The sequence below is a fragment of the Phodopus roborovskii genome, unplaced genomic scaffold (genome assembly GCF_943737965.1).
Source record: "Phodopus roborovskii unplaced genomic scaffold, PHOROB, whole genome shotgun sequence".
NCBI lineage: Eukaryota > Metazoa > Chordata > Mammalia > Rodentia > Cricetidae > Phodopus > Phodopus roborovskii.
The window spans coordinates 4067198-4089506 of record NW_026125281.1 but is presented as its reverse complement, the minus strand read 5'-3'; the positions used below and the strand labels follow the sequence as shown (position 1 = coordinate 4089506).

General features: G+C 45.2%; 1 protein-coding gene across 1 annotated transcript in view; it reads right to left on the bottom strand.

Moving 5' to 3' along the window:
* Positions 1 to 1977: 1977 nt before the first annotated feature.
* Positions 1978 to 22309, bottom strand: part of Stmn2 (stathmin 2) — a 43171-nt gene continuing 22839 nt past the window's right edge. Inside the window, exons 2-5 of the mRNA XM_051196664.1 lie at positions 17156 to 17251; positions 13289 to 13461; positions 5214 to 5405; positions 1978 to 2221 (exon numbers count right to left, since the gene is read on the bottom strand). Of these exons, the coding sequence (XP_051052621.1) occupies positions 2162 to 2221; positions 5214 to 5405; positions 13289 to 13461; positions 17156 to 17251 (521 nt within the window). The 3' untranslated portion in view covers positions 1978 to 2161. The remainder of the gene's footprint in view (positions 2222 to 5213; positions 5406 to 13288; positions 13462 to 17155; positions 17252 to 22309) is intronic.

The following is a 22309-nucleotide window of genomic DNA, read 5'->3' as shown; positions in this document are numbered from 1 at the left end:
ATACAGGCAGGCAAAACATCCATACACAAAAAACAAAAATAAATACAATCTAAAAAAGTTCTAAAAAGTGTGTGTGTATTTTTTCTTTTTAGAGATAAGTTCTCAGTGTGTAGGCTTGCAACTCTAGTTCTTGGGAGGCAGAGGCAGAAAGTGGTTCGAGGCCAGGCTGATCTACATAGAGAGTTCCAGTCCAGCCAAACAAAAAAGGAGCATGTACCATTGATTACAGTTTTATACAGTGTTATTATCCCCCCACACACTAAAGGGTATTCAAGATAGACATCAGGTGGCCTCAACCTTAAACTCAGTGTTCTTATGGGTGATGATTTACTTATTCATTAACCTGCATTCTTTCAATTATTTATGGCTTTCTGCTCAAACTTTATGCTGCTAGTTTGGCCCTGCAATATCCATCTGGGTCCCTGGCAGGACCCTACTGTGTCCATGTGTGCACTGTGCTCATTGGCAGGACACAGTTTGGCGGTGGGGCAGGGAAGTCACATTTTAACAGACGGCCCAGGCCGGGGGTGTCCTGTGGGCAGCATGAGAGAACCTGAGGTGATGCCAGGAGCGCCACAAGGCCTGGAATGAGGCTCGATTCCTCAGCACGGCAGCCTGGACCTGCGGGTTCTCCTTCACTCTGCCTGTTGCTAAGGAAAACAAGCTGAAGACCCCTCACTGTGTCGGCCTGCCCAAAGAAGAGGCCTGCTGTTCCACAAAGGAAGTCAACCGGCAGGCCATGGGTTTCCTCCAAGCTAATTACTGCCTGTTTGCTTGCGAGATGGCCCAGGTCCAACAGCCACCCTATTGCAATCTGAACACCCAGGGTTGGAACATACAGGGCCAAGAGACCAGACCAGAGCGTCATTAGTTCACAGAACTCCAATTCTTTATTCATCACAGCTTGCTCACAATGACATACAGGAAAATAGCACTAATGAAGAGTAAATATGCAGGCAGCAACCTTCGGGAGTTGGGGGGGAAAAACAACTTCAAAACTGCAATAGGTATTTTATGCTGGGTATCTGCTGATTCTTTTCGTTGGCACAGACGCCCTGCCTAGCCCCCACGACTGAGTCAGCTTCACTGGTGGAGTGATTTGGTTTTGTTTATAGGCAGGGTTGCCCTACACTGGGGAGGAAAGACCAGCTGGAGTGAAAGTCCACAGTGTTTGAGATTTTCGTGTTTCTAACGCAACAGCCAGCTTCACAGTCTCCAAGTGGAAAAAATATCCAGCAGCATCATGTGCTTGTACTACAGGCAAAAGCTTAAAATGCACGGTCATCACCCATGGCATCCACAAACAAGCCACCCAAACACGTTAATTAACTCATTCCACCAAAAGAACCGAACAAGAGAAGTAAGCCCGCTTCACGGAGAACGACCTCAGGGCTCCTTGCATTTGTGTTCAGCACTGTAAAAGGTTCAGCCTTTTGCTTCTACCCTGATTGAGCACACATCTGCCTTCCCCACCCACCCATCCCTTTCTAAACCTAAACACATGTGCGGCACGTAGCCCACGGGAAGCAGAAGTAGGTGCTATGATTGGTGACTTTTCCTAGCCTGGCTTCGTGGTTTCTAGGCAGGAAGCAGTTTACGAGCCCACAGGTATGGAGGTTCCCATGGAGACACGGTACCTGCCATCTAGGTGTGGTCTTGGTCAAGCTCAGAGATTGTGAAGTGATGTAGGTCATTAGGCAATGGTGGGTTTCTAGCACCATAGACTGTCTACTGACCTCATTACTGTTTCTGTTGGAATGAAAGGGGCAGGGTCTAGAGCCCTACACGGGGAACTTCAAAAAGAACCAACCTCGCGAATCCAGTGGAAAGACACAACATCGAAAGCCTGTTACAGGACATGTAAGATTATGAAATAACTTGCATAATGCAATACTTGTATTTTTTAACAAAAATGTAAATATTTACAAAATAAGATCCAAGGTACTTTTTTTTTTTTTTTAAACACCAAGCAAAACATTCTGCAAAGGGACCGCATTGATTTTATTTTATTTTTGATTCTGTTTTTTTTTTTGTTTTGTTTTTAATAATGAGTTCTTTTTAAACCATGTCATACACTTCCCATACTGATATCTCATGATCCATTATAATATAGGCAGGGGGATTTACTATGGGAGGGGCGTGCCATGCCGCCGCCGTTGCTTCAGCCAGATAGCTCAACCTGGAGCTCCTTGTTCCTGCGCACCTCCGCAGCGTGCCTCTCCTAGGAAACACCAAAGGCAGAACAGCTCAGTCCACGTGGGCCAGAGAACTAGGAGAGGCCACCCCCCCCCCCAGCCTTTGCTGGACGTGTTTGGTCAGAAGTATCTACCAACGTGTGGTATCTACCAAAGAGGAATTCCTAAAGGAATCTTCTTTACTTCCCAAGGAAAATGTGGGCCCAAGAGACATCACAGGAGAGAAGATTCCAAGTGTCTTTATTACCCTATTATTACCCTATGCAATCCCTCCCCATGTGCCACTCCACGATGGTGATCAGACCCTGGAGCTGGGTGCCTGGTAAATGATAGGCAAGCCTTTTACTGAGGGACTGCACCCTAATCCTGAACTAATATTAACAACAACAACAAAACACTGTTCTTTGTTTATGATCAAAAGGTCAAACGATTAATAAGAAAAATTTGAATATATTGACTTCTGTACGAATTCTGAGACTGTTGGTTTTCACACCATCCTAATTCTCTAGTCCCCTTTGCAGACTATCTTAAGGAATCTGCTCTTGCCTACAGGCACTCTGGGAAACGGAGATCCAGAGAGAAGACATCCTAAAACCTTGTTTGTGAAGCCCCTTCAGAACCTGAGCCGAGGAGTGAGTGTTTCCCTACATTTCCAGCTTGATTGCTCTGCTTGGGCCTTTCTCCCTTCCCTTCATGGTTTCCAACGTATACGAAAGGCCAGTTCAAACCAATTAAACCCTCTCTGCCTCGTGCTCATGGATCCAGGTGTAAGCTCTCAAGATACTGCTTCAGGGCCACACCTGACTGCGTACTGCCAGGCTCCCCCAAAAATGATGCTTATGGACTCTAAGCCTTTGAAATATGAATCCAAAATTAAACACTTTTATACGTTGTCTTGGTCAGGGGCTTTCCTTATGATGATAGAAAAATAGCTAAGATGGTTAGGTATCTCCTGGGATGCTGAAGCTTAATCCCATTAATTAAAAACCCTTCATAGGCTGGATATTTTCAGGGGAATTTCAGGCATGCATGTACGTATGTAAGGTTAGGTCCAACTAGGAGAAAAAGGGGGAGAGGATGGGTAAAGAAAAAGATACAGCCAGGTGGAGGTGGCTCACTCCTTTTATCCCAGCACTCTGGAGGCAGAGGCAGGTGAATCTCTGTGAGTTTGAGGCCAGCCTGGTCTACAGATCAAATTCCAGGACAGCCAGGGTACTTACACTAAGAACCCTGTCTCAAAAAAACAAAAACCCAAACCCACCCCCTCAAACAAACAAAATATTCCCCCCCCAAACCCAAAACCAAAAACCAACAAAAACAATGCATAAAATATTAATTGCTTGTTAAAAGCAACACTTCAAGAAATGCTAATTAAAGTATGCAGATTTCACGAAACAGTTTACAGAGGGATATGCTGTAGGCATGCACGCACGTCATTTTAAAATCGGTGGTGCGCCTAGATCGCTAGTGATGCAGACTTTGCTTTGAATATTCTCATAGTGATACAGACTTCACCATGGATACTGAAGGTGAGGCTGAGTTAGAGAGTGGGATCAGCATATTGCATCTCTGGCAAGTGCACTGAATTTATTTATTTAGGCCTTTGCTGTGAAGTGAAGGCTTTTCCATCGTTCTAGACTCCAACTACGGCTCTCTGCTGTCCATGGTACTGCCGCTGCTGGTGGTAAGCAAGGAGCTCCTCTGAAGAGATGGGCTAACTGAGGAAAATGTACCTAGTTTCGAGATCAGGAAAGCAGATAACATCAAGGGGGCTTTGCTGTCCTGGATCCCGGGTAAGCACATGTTTGGGTGCTATCACATGTGACCTGCATCGAGGTTGAGCCCTAAGTCTGGCTTGAGACATTGGGAGAGACAGGGTGCTGCTCTGAAGGACATGGGCAGCTGCTTATAAATTTTAAATTTGAAAGTTGGCTCTCCTGGCTTCTGCCAAAATCCCTAGAACTTGTTCACGAATCTTCCACAGCCCCAGAGTCTTACTTCTGTTCTGGAGCCTTCGCCCTTCCCCGGCCAGTGTTCTAAAAAACTCATGAAGAACACATTTAACTAACAAGAGTTTTGGGGAAATAATATTTTTAAAAACACTTTAGCTGGGTACAGTGGTACAGGTCTGGGACTGAGGCAGGAGGATTATGAAGAGTCTGAATGTAAATTGTCAGTGCTCAGAGGATGACAGTATCTCTCTGCCTCTGCAGGACCTCACACAATGTAGTTGTGAGGGTGAGAAGTATAGAAGTATCTTTCTCAGGGTTCCTATTTTTCAAGCTTAATCCAGTTTCTGGAAATGGACAAAGCAAAACTCTTCATAGCTTACATTGTGTATTGTTTCAAAGGGAAGCTTTTGGGAGATGTGTGTGTGTGTGTGTGTGTGTGTGTGCGTGTGTGTGTGTTTGCAAGTGTACAGGGGGATATGGAAAAGAACTAAGGACACCAAACGTGATGGAATCCCCCTGCCATGCTCTCATGCTCCAGATTTCTTTACAAAATATTTACTTTAAATTTAAAAGTTTTGTATTAAATATATGTATTGTTTTGATGAAATGTTATTCAGTTTTCTATTAATGTTAAGTATTACAGCATTAATACAATCAGTTAAACATCTACACCTTGGTGTTTTTTTTTTTTTTTTACAACATATTGGTTTGTACAGAAGTCATACACATCTGTGACCAGCCTTCCTGAGTCCCCTGTCCGGTGGAACATTCCAGTGCTTGTAGAACACAGGGTCAGGTCACAGAGCCAAACCACACGATGAGAACATTCCGAGGCTGACTGTCCTCACCTCATTTCCCAGCACGTGGCACGCCCAGCTGTGCTGTGCAGGGACACCCCACCCCAGCTGTGCTGTGCAGGGACACCCCACCCCAGCTGTGCTGTGCAGGGACACCCCACCCCAGCTGTGCAGGGACACCCCACCCCAGCTGTGCTGCGCAGGGACACCCCACCCCAGCTGTGCTGCGCAGGGTTTGCCCCCACTGCCCATCAGTCTGGCGCCCTCACCTTTTCCTGCAGACGCTCGATGATAGCAGCTAGATTAGCCTCACGGTTCTCCTTGATTTGTTCCATTTTCAGGATGAGCTTCTCCTCCGCCATCTTGCTGAAGTTGTTATTCTCCTCCAAAGCCTTCTGGAGGACTTCCCGCTCGTGCTCCCTCTTCTCTGCCAATTGTTTCAGCACCTGAGCCTCCTGGGACTGGGAGGAAGCACACCCGTCTCCAGTTATCTGGATGCCCACTTAGCGGAGTGGCAGCTGGCGCTGAGCCACAGGCATTGTTGCGCTTTCTTTAGAACGTGTTGGTGGGGAATGTGGCTCCCTGAGTTTTCAGCCCTCAGGGGTTTGAGGGTGTCTTAGAAATGGCATTAACTCTCATTGAGGAGTTCCCTCCCTCCCTCCCTCTCCCTCCCTCTCCCTCCCTCCCTTCCTTTTTTTTAAAAATACGATACTGCTAAGCATTTGTGTGGCAGGAAGGACTGCAGTGAGCCACTGGACCACAACCGTCTGTGGGACCTGAAGAAAATGGGAGGACCTGGGGCCTGGGCTTCCTTTTCCTCTGCCCTTGGCTCTAGCCCACTGTTCTCTGAACAACCCTAGGGTGAGCCCTCTAGGAGCTCTTCAACTCCTGTCAATCAGATTCACTTTCTCTTTGTATTCATGCCTGTCCCTCCCCTTTCCCACTCGCTATTAATAAATTCTCTCTGGTGTTGGAGACATGACTCAGTGGTAAAGGCCCTTGCTGTTCTCCAAGAAGACCAGGGTTCAATACCCACAGTATCAGCCAACTGTCCTCAACTCCTGTTCTAGGGAATCCAATGCTTCCCCCTGGCTCCTTGGACACCAGGCATGCACACAGCGCACAGGCATACATGCCGACAAACCATGCATACACATATAACACTCCATAGAGACTTGAAAACATTTACACAAATTTAGTGTTTAGGATCCTTTTAGCCAAGCCAGCAGGAAACCCTGATTCTGGCTGTCACTCTTCACTTGGACACCCATGGGAATTGCTGGAACCTTGTGGTCCGCCAGGAGTGGGGCAGAGCCATTGATGTTAGTGTGTGTATTCTCTCTCTTCGGCAGGTTGTGAGGCTCTCTGCAAACCTGGTCACTGGGGGCTGGATAATGGCAGAGAACCCAGCATCTGCCTGCTGTGACCTATTCCAAGGCTCTCTAGTGGGGCCCCAGGAACCTCTGCTTTTGATTGAAAATTCCAGTGATTCTGTTGCTGGTAGGGTCACAGTTGTCTTCCTACTTGGCACTTCAGCCTCTGAGTGCCAAGACTGAAGGACTGAGCCACCATACCTTACAGTATCAAACTCCCCGTTTGTAGGCCTATGTGGAGGTCAGAGGTAGGATTGGGATGTAACCTTCAACTATTTCTGTTTTATTTATTCACTTTTTTCTTTTCTTTTCTTTCTTTCTTTCTTTTTTTTTTTTTTTTTTTTTTTTTTTTTTGAGACGTGGTCTCTTGCTGAACCAGGAGCCTGCCATTTTGTAGACTAGTTGGCCAGGGAGCCCCAGGATCCACCCACCTGTCTCTGACCCCATTGTACTAGGGCTATAGACAGGTGCCTGTAATTTTACATGGATGCTGGGAATCTGAACTCAAGTCCTCAGCTTGTGCAGCAAGCGTTTTACCCATGGAGGAATCTTCCCAGCCTGGGCACTTGATGTCCTAACCATCCCTTGAGTAGATGGTAGCTTAGGGGCTCTTGAGCTCTCCATACGTCTACTGAAAGTCAGACTTAGGACTCCATTATCGCAGTGAGCTGACAGCTCCGTCTGCCTAACACATCCCTGCCTTTATTCCTTGGAGAAACCAACTTTCCCGTGAATATGACTCAGTCTTGCAGTTGGACCATCTAGGGAGAAGACTGGCTTTGGTTCCAGTATTTGTATCAGTGAGCAAATAAGCAGTAACTTCAGAACATTATACAAAATGGGACATAGAATGAGCGGGAACCGTGATCTGGAAAAATGGAAGCATATTCCTACCTATGTGGGGGGGGGGGGTAAAGTTCTCCCTGTGAGGCGTTCCTACTCTGTGTTGTGATTGGGCAGATTAGCAGGGAGGTCAGTGGGCTGTGTGGGTTTGAATAGAGGTGGAGATTTGCACCCTGGCAAACATGGTTGCGTGTGAAGTATTCAAAGATAAGTCATGGCCTTGGAGGGCCACGGCAGAGGGGATGTTCCTGACGAAGAAGCTCTCTGAGAACTGAAATGGAGAATTGGGCGCAATAGCGGGCAGCTGGTACAAGGCAGACGTAAACCAAGGCAAACACAGAGCTGAGTCATTCAAATGTACTATCGGGGGATGGGAGATCCCTGTCTACCTCACAGTTTGAGAAACGGAGGCAGATTGCCCGTGAGCACCTTTTGTGCTCAACCTCACATAGAACTCGGGATCCCTGGAATGACGATGCTGGAGGTAGACGAAGGCAACGGAAACGAGACAGGGAGAAGAGTTACTGTCCATTTAGGAACACTTGAACATTTTGCAAAGAGGTTAATTAGCATCTCTTATATCACGGAGTCTAAGAGTTTAATTACTGCACAAATGAATTGGATGATAAATCTGAGTTAACTGGTCTATAAAACTCTACTTTACATACACATGAGAGATTTAAGACTACTCTGTAGAGGCCCCCATTTACATCTGAAGTATGCACACTCCCGACACTCTGTCTTCCTGTCACCTTTCATCGTTTGTGGGATATATTGCTTGACACCCAGAGCCCTTCGTCAAACACTAAGTCCCTTAGTTCCAAAGTATCCTTCCCATTAGTAGCAGGGTGGATGCTGCCCTGTACATACCAGACTTTCTGCTAATACTGAAAGAACATTGTTGGCATGGCTAAGGGCAAAAAGAGTCTGACGGTTGAGTGTAGTTGCGTGAAACAAAGACCCCAGCGTTCAGCTCATGCTCAAAAGCTGCAAGTACAGAAGGAGACTTAAAAGACCTGGAGGTTCATGATGAGCTCTGAAGCCTGGGATGGAGTTGCTAGGGCTCCCTCACAGGAAAAAGGGTCTGTGTGCCCTTCCTGCTTGCCAGGGAAACCCCAATACGAAGATTTTATGACCATGAAAGCGTGCTGTCTTCCTGAGTACAGAACTGTGCGTATAGAAGAACTCCCCTTTCCCCCCTATATTCCCTCTCGTGCCATTTACCGACTTAAGACGCCAGCTGCGGCTGACAATCCCCGGAAGAGTATGCACTTGCCTGATGGTTCCGGATAGACTGATTAGGAGGAACTTCAGCGTGAAGTGTCAGAGTATTGCAGAGCTAGGGCCTAACTACAAGTTGTACCGTGTTGTGGCTTCATATTTGGGGACACCAGAAACTGTGCTTCATAACTGACTTGAAGATAATCTTATTATCCCCCATTTAAACTGAGAGTTGTGTTTGTGTGTCGCTACAACTCGTCACTGGAGGGAAAGGTCACGTGTCCCGGAGTTATTGCAAGAATTAGAGGCTCCTCCCCATAAGGAAGAAGCCAGCACTGTGACAGGGTTGGCAACCGTGCAAACTGCGTCTGGCCCTGACCTCACAGAAGTTGTGGTCTGGTAAATGCATGATTTTGTAAGGGAACAAGAGGGACCCATCCTAAAACTTTAGAGCTACAAGGGAAGCTGTTCAGGACAGGATTTGCCTACTAATGGCTGCCTTCCGCATCCTTTCACTTAGAACAAGGACTCACTTCTCTTTCTGAGGTTCACAGGTCCTTAGAGTTCACTGAGCAGTGGGGCTAATACATGGATTAACCCTTACTGGATGGGTTTGAGTGGGAGCCTTTTAATCTGTTTCAGTGTACAGTCTTAACAGGGTCCTAAGTATCACTAAATTTTCATCTTTCACAATATTAATGTTTTCTTCAAGCCAGTTTTAGCTGGCTCCACCTATTTACATATCTATTATTTATCACCCTGGTTATTCTATGTGTTACGACAAAGACCATTTTATATTTAAAATATTTATGAAATGTACTATAGGGCAGCAGTGTTAACCAAGGATCACTTTCCTTTGTAAAATCATTTTTTTTTTTGCTGGACCGTACATTTTGCAAAACAGACTGGGTGAATTTTATGCAGGGATAGGCAATGCCTTTTCCTTCTATGTGTGCAGAGAGTTAACTTCCTCCTCCTCCTCACAATAAGTCTTTTCACAGAGGACAGTGCCTGTTGGGTTTTGTCAGCCTGACACAAGCAAGTCACTTGGGAAGAGGGAATCTCAGTTGAGGAATCGCCTGCCTCCATCAGGTTGGCTGTGGGCATTTTCTTGATGAACGGCTGGCGTGGGAGGGCCAGCTCACGGTGGGTGGGTGATAATTCTCTGGAGCAGGTGGGCCTGGGTTGTATAAGAAAGCAACCTAAGCAAGCTGTTGGGCAGCATTCGTCTGTGGTCTCTGCTCCAGGTTCCTGCTTGAGTTCCTGGCCTGACTTCTCTCAGGGATGATGGTCTGACTTGGGAGTGTAAGTGGAAAGGGCCAGGCCCCTGCCTCCCCAGGATGCTTTTGGTGATGGTGTTTATCACAGCCACAGAAAGCAAGCTAGGATAATGGGCAGGAGAAGGCAGAGTTTAGATGACTGCCAAGGGCAGGAGCTATTGCACAGAGGGACACTCTGATAATCAGTGTTCTTGGGATGGTCTTCTGAAGACGGCCAGACCACAGGTCACCCACACTGGGACATGTGGGAGGGAGGACAGCAGAGTGTGTTGCATCATCCCCTCGGGGATGTGTGGAAGCCTACTTCTGCATCCTCTTGCTATGTGAATGTTGAATGAATGGGCACGGTGGCTGGATGGCCAGCGTGTTGGCACACATTCCCAAATGCGGTCAGTTGCAATATGAAGACTTAAAAAAAAAAATAGACACTGATTGCCAGAGATGAGTCAATAAGGGAGAAAAAGCAAGAGAAAGTTACATTTCTTTTAGAATAAGCTTTGTTAGAATAAGCTTAACCACGGAGCATCAGTTCTGGCTAGAAGTTGCAGTTCCATCCAAGCTATTCACCACATGGCCAGTGCTGTGATGGTGTGCAAGTGGCCTAGGGACCTGGGGAAGCTGCCAGGAAGCTTAGGGAAGCTGCACAGTACATCCAATCCCCTGTGGAGATACTTGGGTAGCAGCCTTCCAGCCCTGACTTCGGAGGGCCCTGTCTGCACAACTCGGGGCCCAGGCCCACAGAGGGATCCTGGATTCCCAGGGACAGGCAACCTAATTTTTTTTTTTTATTCATTTAAAAGAGTAAAAATTTGTAGTGGTACAGCCAGACACTGTTAGCACACACCTTGACCTGCGCGAAGTTTAATGGAGGCTAACGTCAAATAAGTAGTTAATGCAAATAAAAATATGATACATCAATCAATCTACGTGCTGGGAAGGGAGGTGTGGTACACACACCTGGTACGTCATAAGGGTGAGGCAGCCTGTGAACAGAGACTATGGGAAGCCAGGAAGAAGGCGTGGGGCCACAGGCTCTACGTGTTCCTGTGCTGGCCTTCATAACGCAACCAGGAAATCACAGCATGGGGCAGTCTCCATTGCTTATAAAAGTTACCATATCTGCCAGTGTGCGGGGCTGTTCACTTGAGCGGCTGCTGATGGATAGTATAGTTGTAACTCACCGTGGAGTGAGCCACCCTCTGGACTAAAACAGTATGACAAGGGGAAATGTCTTGTTTTCCAGTATCTCTCTATTGATCACCCATTGGTATAGCATTTTAAACACGAGTAGAGTACTAATAAAATTAATTTAACATGTTTCTGTTTTAATCTGACCACTAAAAATTTTTTAGCATTTTTTAACTGTGTTTCTAACTAGTAATGCAGTTTTACGTAGCGGCATGTACTCACAGCTCTTTACATAAAAACAACCACATAGGATGCCAGCAGGCAAAAGAGCTACCCGTATTCAATAGCGTAGGAGCTAAATGATCATCCTAGCTGGCACAGTAACGCTACAGGTTTGCAGAGAACTATGGTACCTGCGGTTTGGTGTCTCTAAGCTCCACCCCATCTTTTTCTGATGAGGCCTTGATTTTCTTTTGCCTCCCCTCCCCAGACATTGCCTAACCACCTCTATGGGGCAGAGGTGGGTGACTGGCCCAAGTTTGAGCATCACACTCCTGTATCTCCTCAGCCGGGTTGCAAGGAAGAGAAGCTCTGTTTCTACCTGGGGATGCCGTGTGGATGGAAAGTGGTTGGGTATTGAGGGTAACTAAACGTGCCCAGCTGTTAGATCAATTACAAGACAATTAGAAGGAAATGTTGGCCTTGGAAGATGACACAGCACTATCTCAATTGAGTTATCCTTATTCTTCAGCCACTCCTGGACTTTTCCATCCTATACCCACTGTCTCCGTTAGTTAGCACAACTGGATTGGGTTATTTGTGCCCCCCACCTGGACATTTACTGAGATGTATATTTCTGCTTCAGGCTCTTTAAAGAGAATGAACAGGGTTTTCACAGGAGTGCTAATTGAGTCAGTGCAATCTAACAGAAAAACAAAATCGATGGATGAATGTTTAAGTTGGTACTTGCTCTTAATTAGCTGTACTTTCTCCTAATTAAAAGTCTGTTACTAGAACATAATCCACACAGCGAGTTCTTCATTGAAAAATTTCCAAAGTGCACAAGGAACGTAATGGTATATTTCATTAAAAAAAAAAGTTCTCTCATTTTTTCCTGAATATCAAAATTCTGGCTGATTCTATTTGTCAGTGTCCTTTGGCTACAGGGTCACTTTCTAGTTTGATTTCATTGATTAAATGACTGTTAATAGTTTACTGCTGCCAGGGTGTAGGAGTTTTACCAGAACCATTGATTAGTTGCCTCAGGGAGTTTTATAAATTAACACCTAGTGAATTTTTATTATCACTGTGTGTTTTTTCTTTCTTTCAGCCACTTTCTGTGAATTAAGTTCAGTAGTTGGAAATGCCATACGTGTGCTTTCTGAACATCAATTTTAGATCAGCCACCGATTTTGTATTCTGAAGCCTGTGTCGACTTTGGACATGTATGTGTGCACATGTGTCCCATGTATATGCCTTCCCGTGTTGTGCTGTGCTGTGCCCATTATATAGAGGATACCTCTGCTGAAGGAGAACATAAATTTCCCCAAGTGCAACAGGCACTTCAAGACAGTTGGTGACACTTACAAATGACAGAAAAAAAGGTAAGGAAAGCTTAGGTTGTGTGCATTTGCTTGGATTAGTATCTCGGTTTCCCCATTTACAACAATATTAATGGTTTATATTGTTTAATACGTTGGCAGACTTTTTTTTTTTTGTAGACAACATAAAAGGAATTACAATGCAGAGTTTCATCCATATTATAAAACTGTGTGTGCAGGGCACTCTCAGTGTCTAAAATACATCATGATAGAGCGAGTGGGAAGGAAGCTCAGTGCAAGCATGAGCCTTGTGAGAGAAGACAATGGGGAGAAATAGAGAAATGCCTCCTGTTGGGACAGATACACCCAGAGCTTCTTCAATACACGGATTCGCTAGGAAATCTTATTGCCCTCAGATTGTTCAGAATATTTATCTTTAATTATGTGTGTGTGTGTGTGGTGGGGTGGGGGTGGCATGTGCGTGCGTATGTAGATGCCTGTGAAAGGCAGAGGCGATAGGTCCCCTTGGGTCTGAAGTTGCAGGTACCATGAGTCCCATGAAGTGGGTGTTAGGAATGAAGCATGGCCCCCCCTATCAGAGCAGTAAGTGCTCTAACTACTGAGCCATCCCTCCAGCGCCTGCCCTCAAATCTCACGGTTTTCTTAGTATCTTACTGTGGGAGATTAAAGGTGTTGGGATAGTGGTCCATTCAGGCATCATTGTCTCTTGGAATCTCTGCCTGCTGTGTGTGTGTGTGTGTGTGTGTGTGTGTGTGTGTGTATGTGTGTGGACTGGAGTGGAGAGGAAGAAGGAAGAAAGGAGAGAATTTGAAAACCTGTGAGTTCGTGGCCAACCTGGTCTACAGAGCAAGTTCCAGGACAGCCAGGGCTCCCCAGAGAAACTCAGTGTCTAAAAACCAAACCAAACAAACAAGACAGAATGTATGAAGAAAGTTACCTTTCTTCTTTCCTCCGCGGCCTCCAGCTTTTTCTGGATCTCCTCCAGAGACAGGTCTTTCTTCTTTGGAGAAGGTAAAGTTCGCGGAGCTTCCGAGATGGGGGATGGCGGCTTTAAGATCAGCTCGAAAGCCTGGCCAGAGGCTCGTTTGTTGATTTGCTTCACCTCCATATCTACGGGAGGGACATTGGAGAGTGTTAAGTGGGCAGGTGAATCAAGCCACCATTTTAATGACCCGGGGTCCAGCAATTGCAAGAGGCATCTCATTCTAGGAGATGGAAACCCAGCACCACACAAAGATAATAAGCTCTGCCTCATTTCCAACATACATGAACTCCCACAGCTCAACAGTGCACACACTTTAACAGTATGCTTTTGCTGATAAATTTAGCAATTTCTGTCATTTGCAACAACATGGATGAACCCAGAGCGCATTGTGTAAGAGCAAGCATAAGGCAAAGATCGCCTGTCTGCATACATACCGAGTGTGATGTGCCTGCGATGTTGTTCAAATAGTATGAAACTTCAGATGGACAGTTAAAATATGTTCACGAGTGGAGTGTGTGTACGAGCAGCTCGCTTTCTGTCACCGTGACAAAACACCATGACCAAAAGCGACTTTGGAGGGAAGGATGTGTTTGGTTTACAATTGCTCACCACAGGCCATCATTGAGGGAAAGCCAGGATAGGAGCTTAAGCAGAAACGTGGAGGGAGGTTGAAACGGAAGCAGAGACCATGGAGGGACACCTCCTTTCCATGGATTGTCTCACACAATTCAAGGCTGCCTGGGCCCTCCTAAGAAACTGCTGAGTAGGCCTGTCCACATGGCACCTGCTTCCCTCCCCTAGGTGGCTCTAGACTGGGTTAAGCTGACAAAAACTCAACCAGCACAATTGTGATCTGCAGTGGTAATAGTAACAACATGGTGTGTCACTGTTTTTACGTTTAAAATCGTTAGCATTCGTTCGTGGTACAGAAGGACGAGTGTGATTATGAACTTTCCAACTTTCCTATCATGCACTTTGTTCATATTTGTACACCAACCGCCCCTCTTTCTTTGTCTCTCTCTGGTTGGTCTGCTTCTTCCTAAAAATCCCTTCTAATATATATATAAAATGATCTCCAGTTACACCCATTCCTGCAAATGGCAAATTTGTTTCGTTTATTTTTTTTTTATGACGGAATAACACCCATTTTATCAGTGGTCTAAGCATTTTTAATCTACTCTTTCTGACTTGGTTCTTGGCAGGAGCACATGGTAGCACATGAGATAAACATATGTTAACCAACCTGGTTTAGTCATTATGCAATGCGTATTGTATTTCAAAAATGCGCACTGTGGGTTTGCAGAGGTGTCTCAGTGGTTGAGAGCACTGGTTGCTCTTCCAGAGTTTCTGAGTTCAATTCCCAGCAAACTCACGTTGGCTCAGAACCACTTATACTGGGATCTGACACACTCTTCTGCTGTGCAGACGCTCAGGAAGACAGAGCACTCACAACCACAAACACATGTTTTAAAAATGTACACTGTAAACACATATAATTTTTAATTGTTATCTAAACAAAAGAGTACAGAAAATTGTTAGCCATGCTTATTATTGGCATATATACTAACAAGGAGATTACTAGACTTTCAAGTTTTAATCATGTGTAATATGACTGATAGGCTGAGTATCATATTTTAATCCTGTGCTGTCATTTATAATCTAAAATAATCTATAACGTCAAACAGTAATAAGGCAATGTCTTGGGGGTACATTTATGACTCCGTAGCTCTCAATGTAGGAAAACCTACTGATTTCTTTAAAACTTCATTGGTCACTTTTAGCCTAGCGCTTTGGTTTGAACCCCACACCTCAACCCTCTGGTCTCAGTCCACTGATCTTTGTTTGGGATTAAGCTACTGTTATGTGTCCCTAATATTTCAAGCATAGGTGTCTCTTGTTACCCTCCAGAGTGGTTCAGAGACCCCCATGGGATTCTCGAACACTCAACTGCCAAATCTCTTACTGTGATGCAGGGCAGTGCCCTTTCTTGAACACTCTGGAAAGAGAACTTTATGGGATGCCTGTATTGATCAGATAATTACCGTCAAGGCAGAAGTATGAGGCCACGTGAACATTCTGGAAACACAAAGGTCTTACTGAGTAGTTTTGAAGTGGTACTTGGGTGGCATGGCATTCTCTCTTGGGCTTCAAACAGCCACATGGCTTCGCTTTCCTGCCTCCCAGTCCCAAATCGGTGGGAACCACCCCAGCCCTTGGGCATCAACAATTTGGTGCTCTCCTTGTGTGTTTCAAGACTCTTCCTGTAGAGCCCCAAGTCCCAGGAAGGCAAGGACCATGCTGAGTTCATCACTGGATCTCAGTGCCAGCACAGCACAGATCTTACAGCCTCTTAAACACGGCCGGATCCCTACTCACAGCAACGTCTGACAGATACCCAGATCTATGTAGCTGATTTATTAACTCAGTGAACTTACAGGAACTGGACATGCCGTGTGTGTTCTAGTGGGAGCTTTGGTTTGGAGATGGATTGGTTACGTTCGTGCACGCAGAGACGGCTGCTTCTGGAAAGTTAATTAGTCATTCTAATGCTTGTGTCATCAGAACAGCACCGGAAGAAGAATGGCTCTGCATTCTTAAATAGACTATGAGGCACCTAAGACTGGGAGCCTGCCCTTTAACAACTTCTTAACGATCTTTGCAAATGAGCATCTCATACATCAAATTGCCACAGGTAGATCTGGCACAGGTAACTACCCTGTTCTGATTCCATTAATGGCTGAATTAGGTGAGGTTTTTACTAACAGTCGATAAGGACGGAACAGTTCCTGGGCAGCTCTTAGGCATGAAATACCCTCCCCACAAATCCTAGGAGGAGAGAGTAAATGATGTTCAAAGAGCTAAGTGTCCTCTTGCCTGGGGCCATGCACACACTGGAAGATGCAGAAATGAGACCAAGCTAGCCTCATCACCATGAATTGGCATAAAGCAAACTTAAAAGGTTGCACTTAGATAATGTCAATCGGTAGCTTGAGACAACAGTGCAAACCTTTAATCCTGGCACTCGAGAGGCAAAGGCAGAAGGGTCTTTTGAGTGTGAGGCCAGCCTGTTCTGTACAGCAAGTTCCAGGACAGCCAGGACTATGCAGAGAGACCCTTTCTCAGATAACAAAACAACAACAACAACAAAAAAACCCACAAACAAACAAACAAAAAACACACAACAGAAAATAAAGTCAATGGTCATGCTAACTGCAGTGTTATTTAGCTTTCTGCCACAAGGTCTTATGTTCTCTAGGTTAACCTTGAACTTGCAACCCTCTTCCTTCAGTGCTGGGATTTTAAGCCTGAACCGTCTCAGGTGGCATTACGTTATTTTCTACTTAGTCCCTCTTTGCTTGTGACATCAGTCATAAGTCCGTTTTACGTATGAATTTGGTTATCATTATTAGCTTGTTTTCATTTAGTCACAAAACATGGGTATTGCACAAAGGGAAATAGTGGTGATGGAAGGGTTTCTGCTCCTTGAATGATCCATGCAGAAAAATAGTCTCTTGTAAATCAAGATCTACAGTAATCGTGGTTTAGTGTTTTCCATTATTGGAAAAGACATCCTGTCGCTGCTGATTAGGATGTGGATGAGGACTGTGGGGACCAGCCTGCCATGCCTCTCAACAGACATTAATGCAGTGTCATTAGCACTGACTTCAGACTGTTGTGAGCAATAGGCAAATCAATAGGACCGAATGGCCGGAGATCTATAAAATGCTCATCTAATTTGTGAGGGGCTCTGAGAGAGAGGCACATATATTCAGACTCCTGTCAACTGTGCAGTAGGGGTGTCTGCTGCAGGCTACTCACCGTCGTAAGTGTAGATGCTGATGTTGCGGGGCTCTGGGTAGAAGCAAGAGCAGATCAGTGACAACATGGACAGCTCCTTCATTTTTTCCTTGTAGGCTGAAAGCAAAGATTCGAGATTAGAACGATTCGTCCACTGGATGTCCTCTTAACGCCTCTCTAAATCCCAACAATAATCATAGCCTCCTGCAGAAGGCAGGCTGCTTGGTTGGCCTTCCCGATGAATGAGAGAGGAAGGAAGCCGGTAAAAACAGTGAAAAAGGAAGCAGGAAGTTAGCAGAGACAGGCTAACTCATGTATGTGTGAGTCTTCTTCACACACGTTTAGGATTCTCGGGGGTTCATCCTGCATCTCCACTATTCATTTGGGGATAGTCACAGACTCATCCAGAGAGTTGTTAAGCAGCTACAGCGCCCTCCAGGGAACTTTGTTGCTGTTTTCTCTAAATCCCACACAGAGCTGAGATCTGATCGGAACCTCCCTCCCTCTGCAACACAGTATGGGCACCAGCCTCACGGAGGAGAAGCTGTAGATTAGCCTGAGCTGATCCCCCTGCTTCCACGTCCTGTCCTCCCCATGCCCATTTCTCCTCCAGTACTCCGGCTCTGGTAGACTGGTGAGCATCTCATGGCTGGCACCAGGACAAGAGTCTCCAGACAACAGAATTGGAACGAGAGGGTGGGACACCATCACTTTTGGTGGTTATTTAATTAGTAGCTTGTGATAAGGAAATGGATGTCTGTGGTCTCACAATGTAACCTCACATCTGCGAATTGGTGGGCTCTTTCAATCATCACCGGGGACACGGACGGTGTCTAGAACTTAGGGGAAGAAGGGATTCAGGCATTATTGACAGATACATCATTTATTGATGAGCAGGAAGCACATCCAACAGATGTTTCACCATGTCTAACACGTGGACTGTGGCCACATGTGGACGAGGGTAACTACGAATGTAGCCTAGCCGAAAACCACATCATCTTTTGTGTAACTCAACTGTGTGTTCCCCAACTGGACTTTTGCAGGCGGCATGCCGTAGTCAAGAGACGGACAAGGAATGCTAAACTAAGAAGTTTCTAGGAGATTTTAAACCTACGGTCTACTGATCTCGTAAGTGAGGAAACTGAGTCTCGAAGAGGCCAAAGTCATATATGACTGAAGACAAAGATGGGAACCCTGGATAAAAGGCAGTAGAGCGATCTCTACCAAAGCTGTCAAGGAGACATCCAGGCCTACTTTTAGAATAAAGTCCAGGGGCCACAGGGCTGTGTGTCTGAGAGTAAGATACAACCACACACAAAAGATCAAAGCTACAATTTCATATAGTTCAACTTAGCACATCCAGATCATCTGCTGAAGAAATCTCTGCTAGCTTATTTGCTAAAAATGAAAAACACAATCTGTTTTGTGCAACAGACATTTCTGACTGCAAATAATACAGTGAGGTATTGTATGTTAGGATTGCTACATTTTTTTTTGTAAGTGAATATAGTATGGTACTCAAACATTTATAAAATAAGCATACAGTTAGCCCTCCCCAGCTTTGGGTTCTATATCCATGAATTCAACCAGTCTCATATTGAACATAATTGAGATTAAAAACGGCTTCTGAAATGGCACATCCTAATTATGAAATCAATATTAGACTAGTTTCATCCAAAGCTGTGTTGTGTCAAGTAGATACATACATGTTTCTCTTATTCCTTGAAAATACAGTATAATGACCATTTTTACACAGTATTTACATTGTATTGGGTAATCAATAGATGCCTTAAAGTATAGGACAGGACATGCACAAGTTCTAGACAAATGCTATACCTTTTTAAATAAGGGACTTGAACATCTGCAAATTTTATATTCCCAGAGGGCCCTGGAAGTGATTTTCCCCGCACACTGAAGGATGACTGCATACCATATGCACATTGTAAGATCCAAGTTTTACTAAGAAGTAGAAATACAAAACCAAAAGATTTTCTAACCCATAAAGAAATATTAAGTTAAAGCTCTAGTAGATATGTTTATACTAATCATTCTTCATGTCTGTCATTAGTGACTTGGTAATTTTCAGTGAGCTCTCCCAGCTAGTAAGAATATACAGACAGCCGGCTGCTAACACATGGGGGGGGGGCTGTGTATAATGAACAGCAATTTATGCTAATAACTGAATGGTTTTTAATACTCTGTCCCCAAAGTCAGAGGAGAACTTTAACTCCTAATTTGGTGATATTTAGATATAGCACCTTTGAGGGCCAGATAGTAAAGTCTAAATCTTCATGAATGGGTCTAGAGCCCGTATAAGGGGACAGAGAGTTGGATTCATCTCTTTCTGCTGTGAAAACACACAGAAAAGCAACATTGTCTCCATCTTGAAATAGAACCATACCAGAGTCCCACCACGCTGCTACAAGCTCACAGACCCCCTAGTCTCTAGAGATTTATATAATCATATCTGTTGGTTGGCCAGGGCTAAAACACAGACTGAAATATTGGTTTAGTACTGTCCTAGGTGGTCTGGGGAAAAGGTAATTAATTGACCTCTGTGGCTGATTTCTTTAACAGTGACCTTACTTTTCAGTACAAGACAAAGTCTCACTACAAAGCTTTAGATGGCCTGGAACTTACTGTATAGAGTAGGCTGGACTTGAACTCATACATCCACCTGCCTCTGCCTCTGGAATGAAAGGCATATGTCAACATCACCTTTCAGTACTAATTTCACCAACGGCTCTGGCAGGCGAGCAGCGGTCATTGTGTAGATAGATTTTCACTTATGTGGGTTCTCTGAATCCCAGGGAACTCCACAGAACAAAGTGCAATCCCCGGGTGAGCTCTGGCTGCCCCTTGAGGTAAATCCTCACCTGGTGTTGAAGGGCCCCTTCCAGAGCACCTATGCCTGAACTTTCGGCCAGTAGCATGACTCCCTGGATTCTTATGCTCACTTAAATCTCCCTCAGAGTTGGTCTGAATACCCCTCTCTTATGTTGATTCTCACTAATGGTCATCTGTTGTTTGTTTTTCTGAAATTCCACTTTAAGCGTGTGTCCTGGGTTTCGTACGGCGATGAGAGACAGCGGACCCGGGAATGAAGACTGGGCAATGGTAATCAGGCGTGGTGTCTCGAGCCTGCGCCTTAGCACTCAGGAAGGAGCCTGATGCAGGAGGATCGCCACGTTTTCGAGGCCAGCCTGGGAGACCTTGTCTCGGCCTTCTCCCCTTTCTGCTAACATAAGGGCTGAGTTGTGTTTAAGGAAACAAAGCAGAAAAGATGGATTTATTTTGTTGATGTGGAAACAGGTTCTGAAACTTTTTACGTGTAGGACGGCGTAAGATTTGGCCTGCCAGCTCGTCTTGTGCTTTGGATGGTATTCTTTGCATTCCAGCGGCAGCCTTTTTTATAGGTACCCTCAACTGGGATTCAAGACGTCTGCCCCGAGAGCGGTTCTTCCTGGGTGTTCATTCCGTCCAAGGATTCTGGGTAAGACTCGTGAGTTTGGTCCCCTTCGTGCAGTATGCCTACTTACGTTAGGAACACGGCTATGCATGGTGTTCTGTGCCAGAATAGCAAAGTAACAGGAATACGCCGGTAAATTAAAAGAAATTTAAGCCAGGGAATTCAGTCTTCCGATTATCTGTAGGAATCTTCTGCGAGGGATCTTTAAAATAAAATGTTTTTTTTTTTTTTCTGTTTTTACTTATGTGTAGGTAATGTGTATTCCGCACGTGCGTGTGAGTGCGGATGGCCATGGAGGTACCAGGTTCCCCGGAGCCTGTGGACTTCCGGACGGTTGTGCGCTGTCTGTTGTGGGTGCTGGAAACTGAACTTAGGTCTCTGGAGGAGCGGAGGCTGCGAGTGTCCCAGCCCCACTGTGAGAGATTGTGAGAAGTTAATGAGGTGACAACACCTCTGTTGGCCACAAGTCCTGGTTTGCCTCCACAGTTCTAATTTATGTAAGCTGGTAATGGTCCCTTTCGGGGTTAAAAGCCACCCAGGTAGCCTTCATTATAGACTCCCTGGGGAGTGGGTGGGGATGGGATGGAGGGGTCTGTGGTGGAACGGGAGGGAGAGGGAACTGGGATCCATAGATAAAATAAGAAAAGATAAAACTAATAATTAAATTGCAAAAAAATATAAAAATACATGCATATTAAAAAGTGAATAAAAAAGTAGGGAAACACATTGAAAAGAAGTTATTTTATAAGAACCTTCCTTCCTTCCTTCTTCCTTCCTTCCCTCCTTCCCTCCCTTTCTGTCCTTGTTTTGTGGATGCCGGTGTGTGCCCTGTGGTGTGTATGTGGAGGGCAGAAGACAGCCTCTGGTGTTGGTCCTCATCTGTCACCTTGTTTGAGACAGGATTTCCAGGCTAGCTGGCCTCTGCATTTCTGGGGAAGCTCCTGTGTCCATCTCCTATCTCCCCACGGGAGACCTGGGATTATAGACACATGCAAGAGCTACTGTGTTACGGGGACTCGAACCTAGGTCCTTGCACTTGCACAATAAACACTTTTACCTGCTGTCATCTCTCCAGACCTCCCCCCCACCTTTTCAAGGATGTCTTCTTTATTGCTCCTTTCTGCAGGAGACACGTGAGAAAACCGTAGACGTTCAGGAGGTCAGGTGGTGTGATGTAGCTTAGGAAATGTGCAGTATGGAGGGAACAAAGAAGGAGCACAAAACTTCGTGAAAAATTTGCTAGGAAATAACTGAGTTTGGGACAGAGGTCTACAATACCACAGACTGAAGGGTAAGAGGTCTCTGTAATAGGGGTCCAAGGAGAATTTCCATGCAAAATGTAACTAAGCAGAACCTCATATGATGGGTTTGCTTGGAGAAGAATTGTATGTGGGTTAATGTACTGAAATTAAATAATTTGAATGCTTTTTAAAAGTAACAACAAAGAACTCCCCAGCAAACGCCAAGTGCTATGAGAAACATGCTTATGATTTCGCTATTGGTATCACATCCATTGAATTAACACTCATTTTCCTTTCCTGAATTTTGGAGTCAATGTATGTAAATACTTTTACCATGCCTCAAGACCAGGCAGAATTGAATTCATCTTTGTAAGGATGTAGGGGTTAATAGGTAATTCCATGTATTCCTTTCTGTGGTGGGTTGGCTGGCTTAGCTATTAACTATTAATGTTTACAAATAAGTGC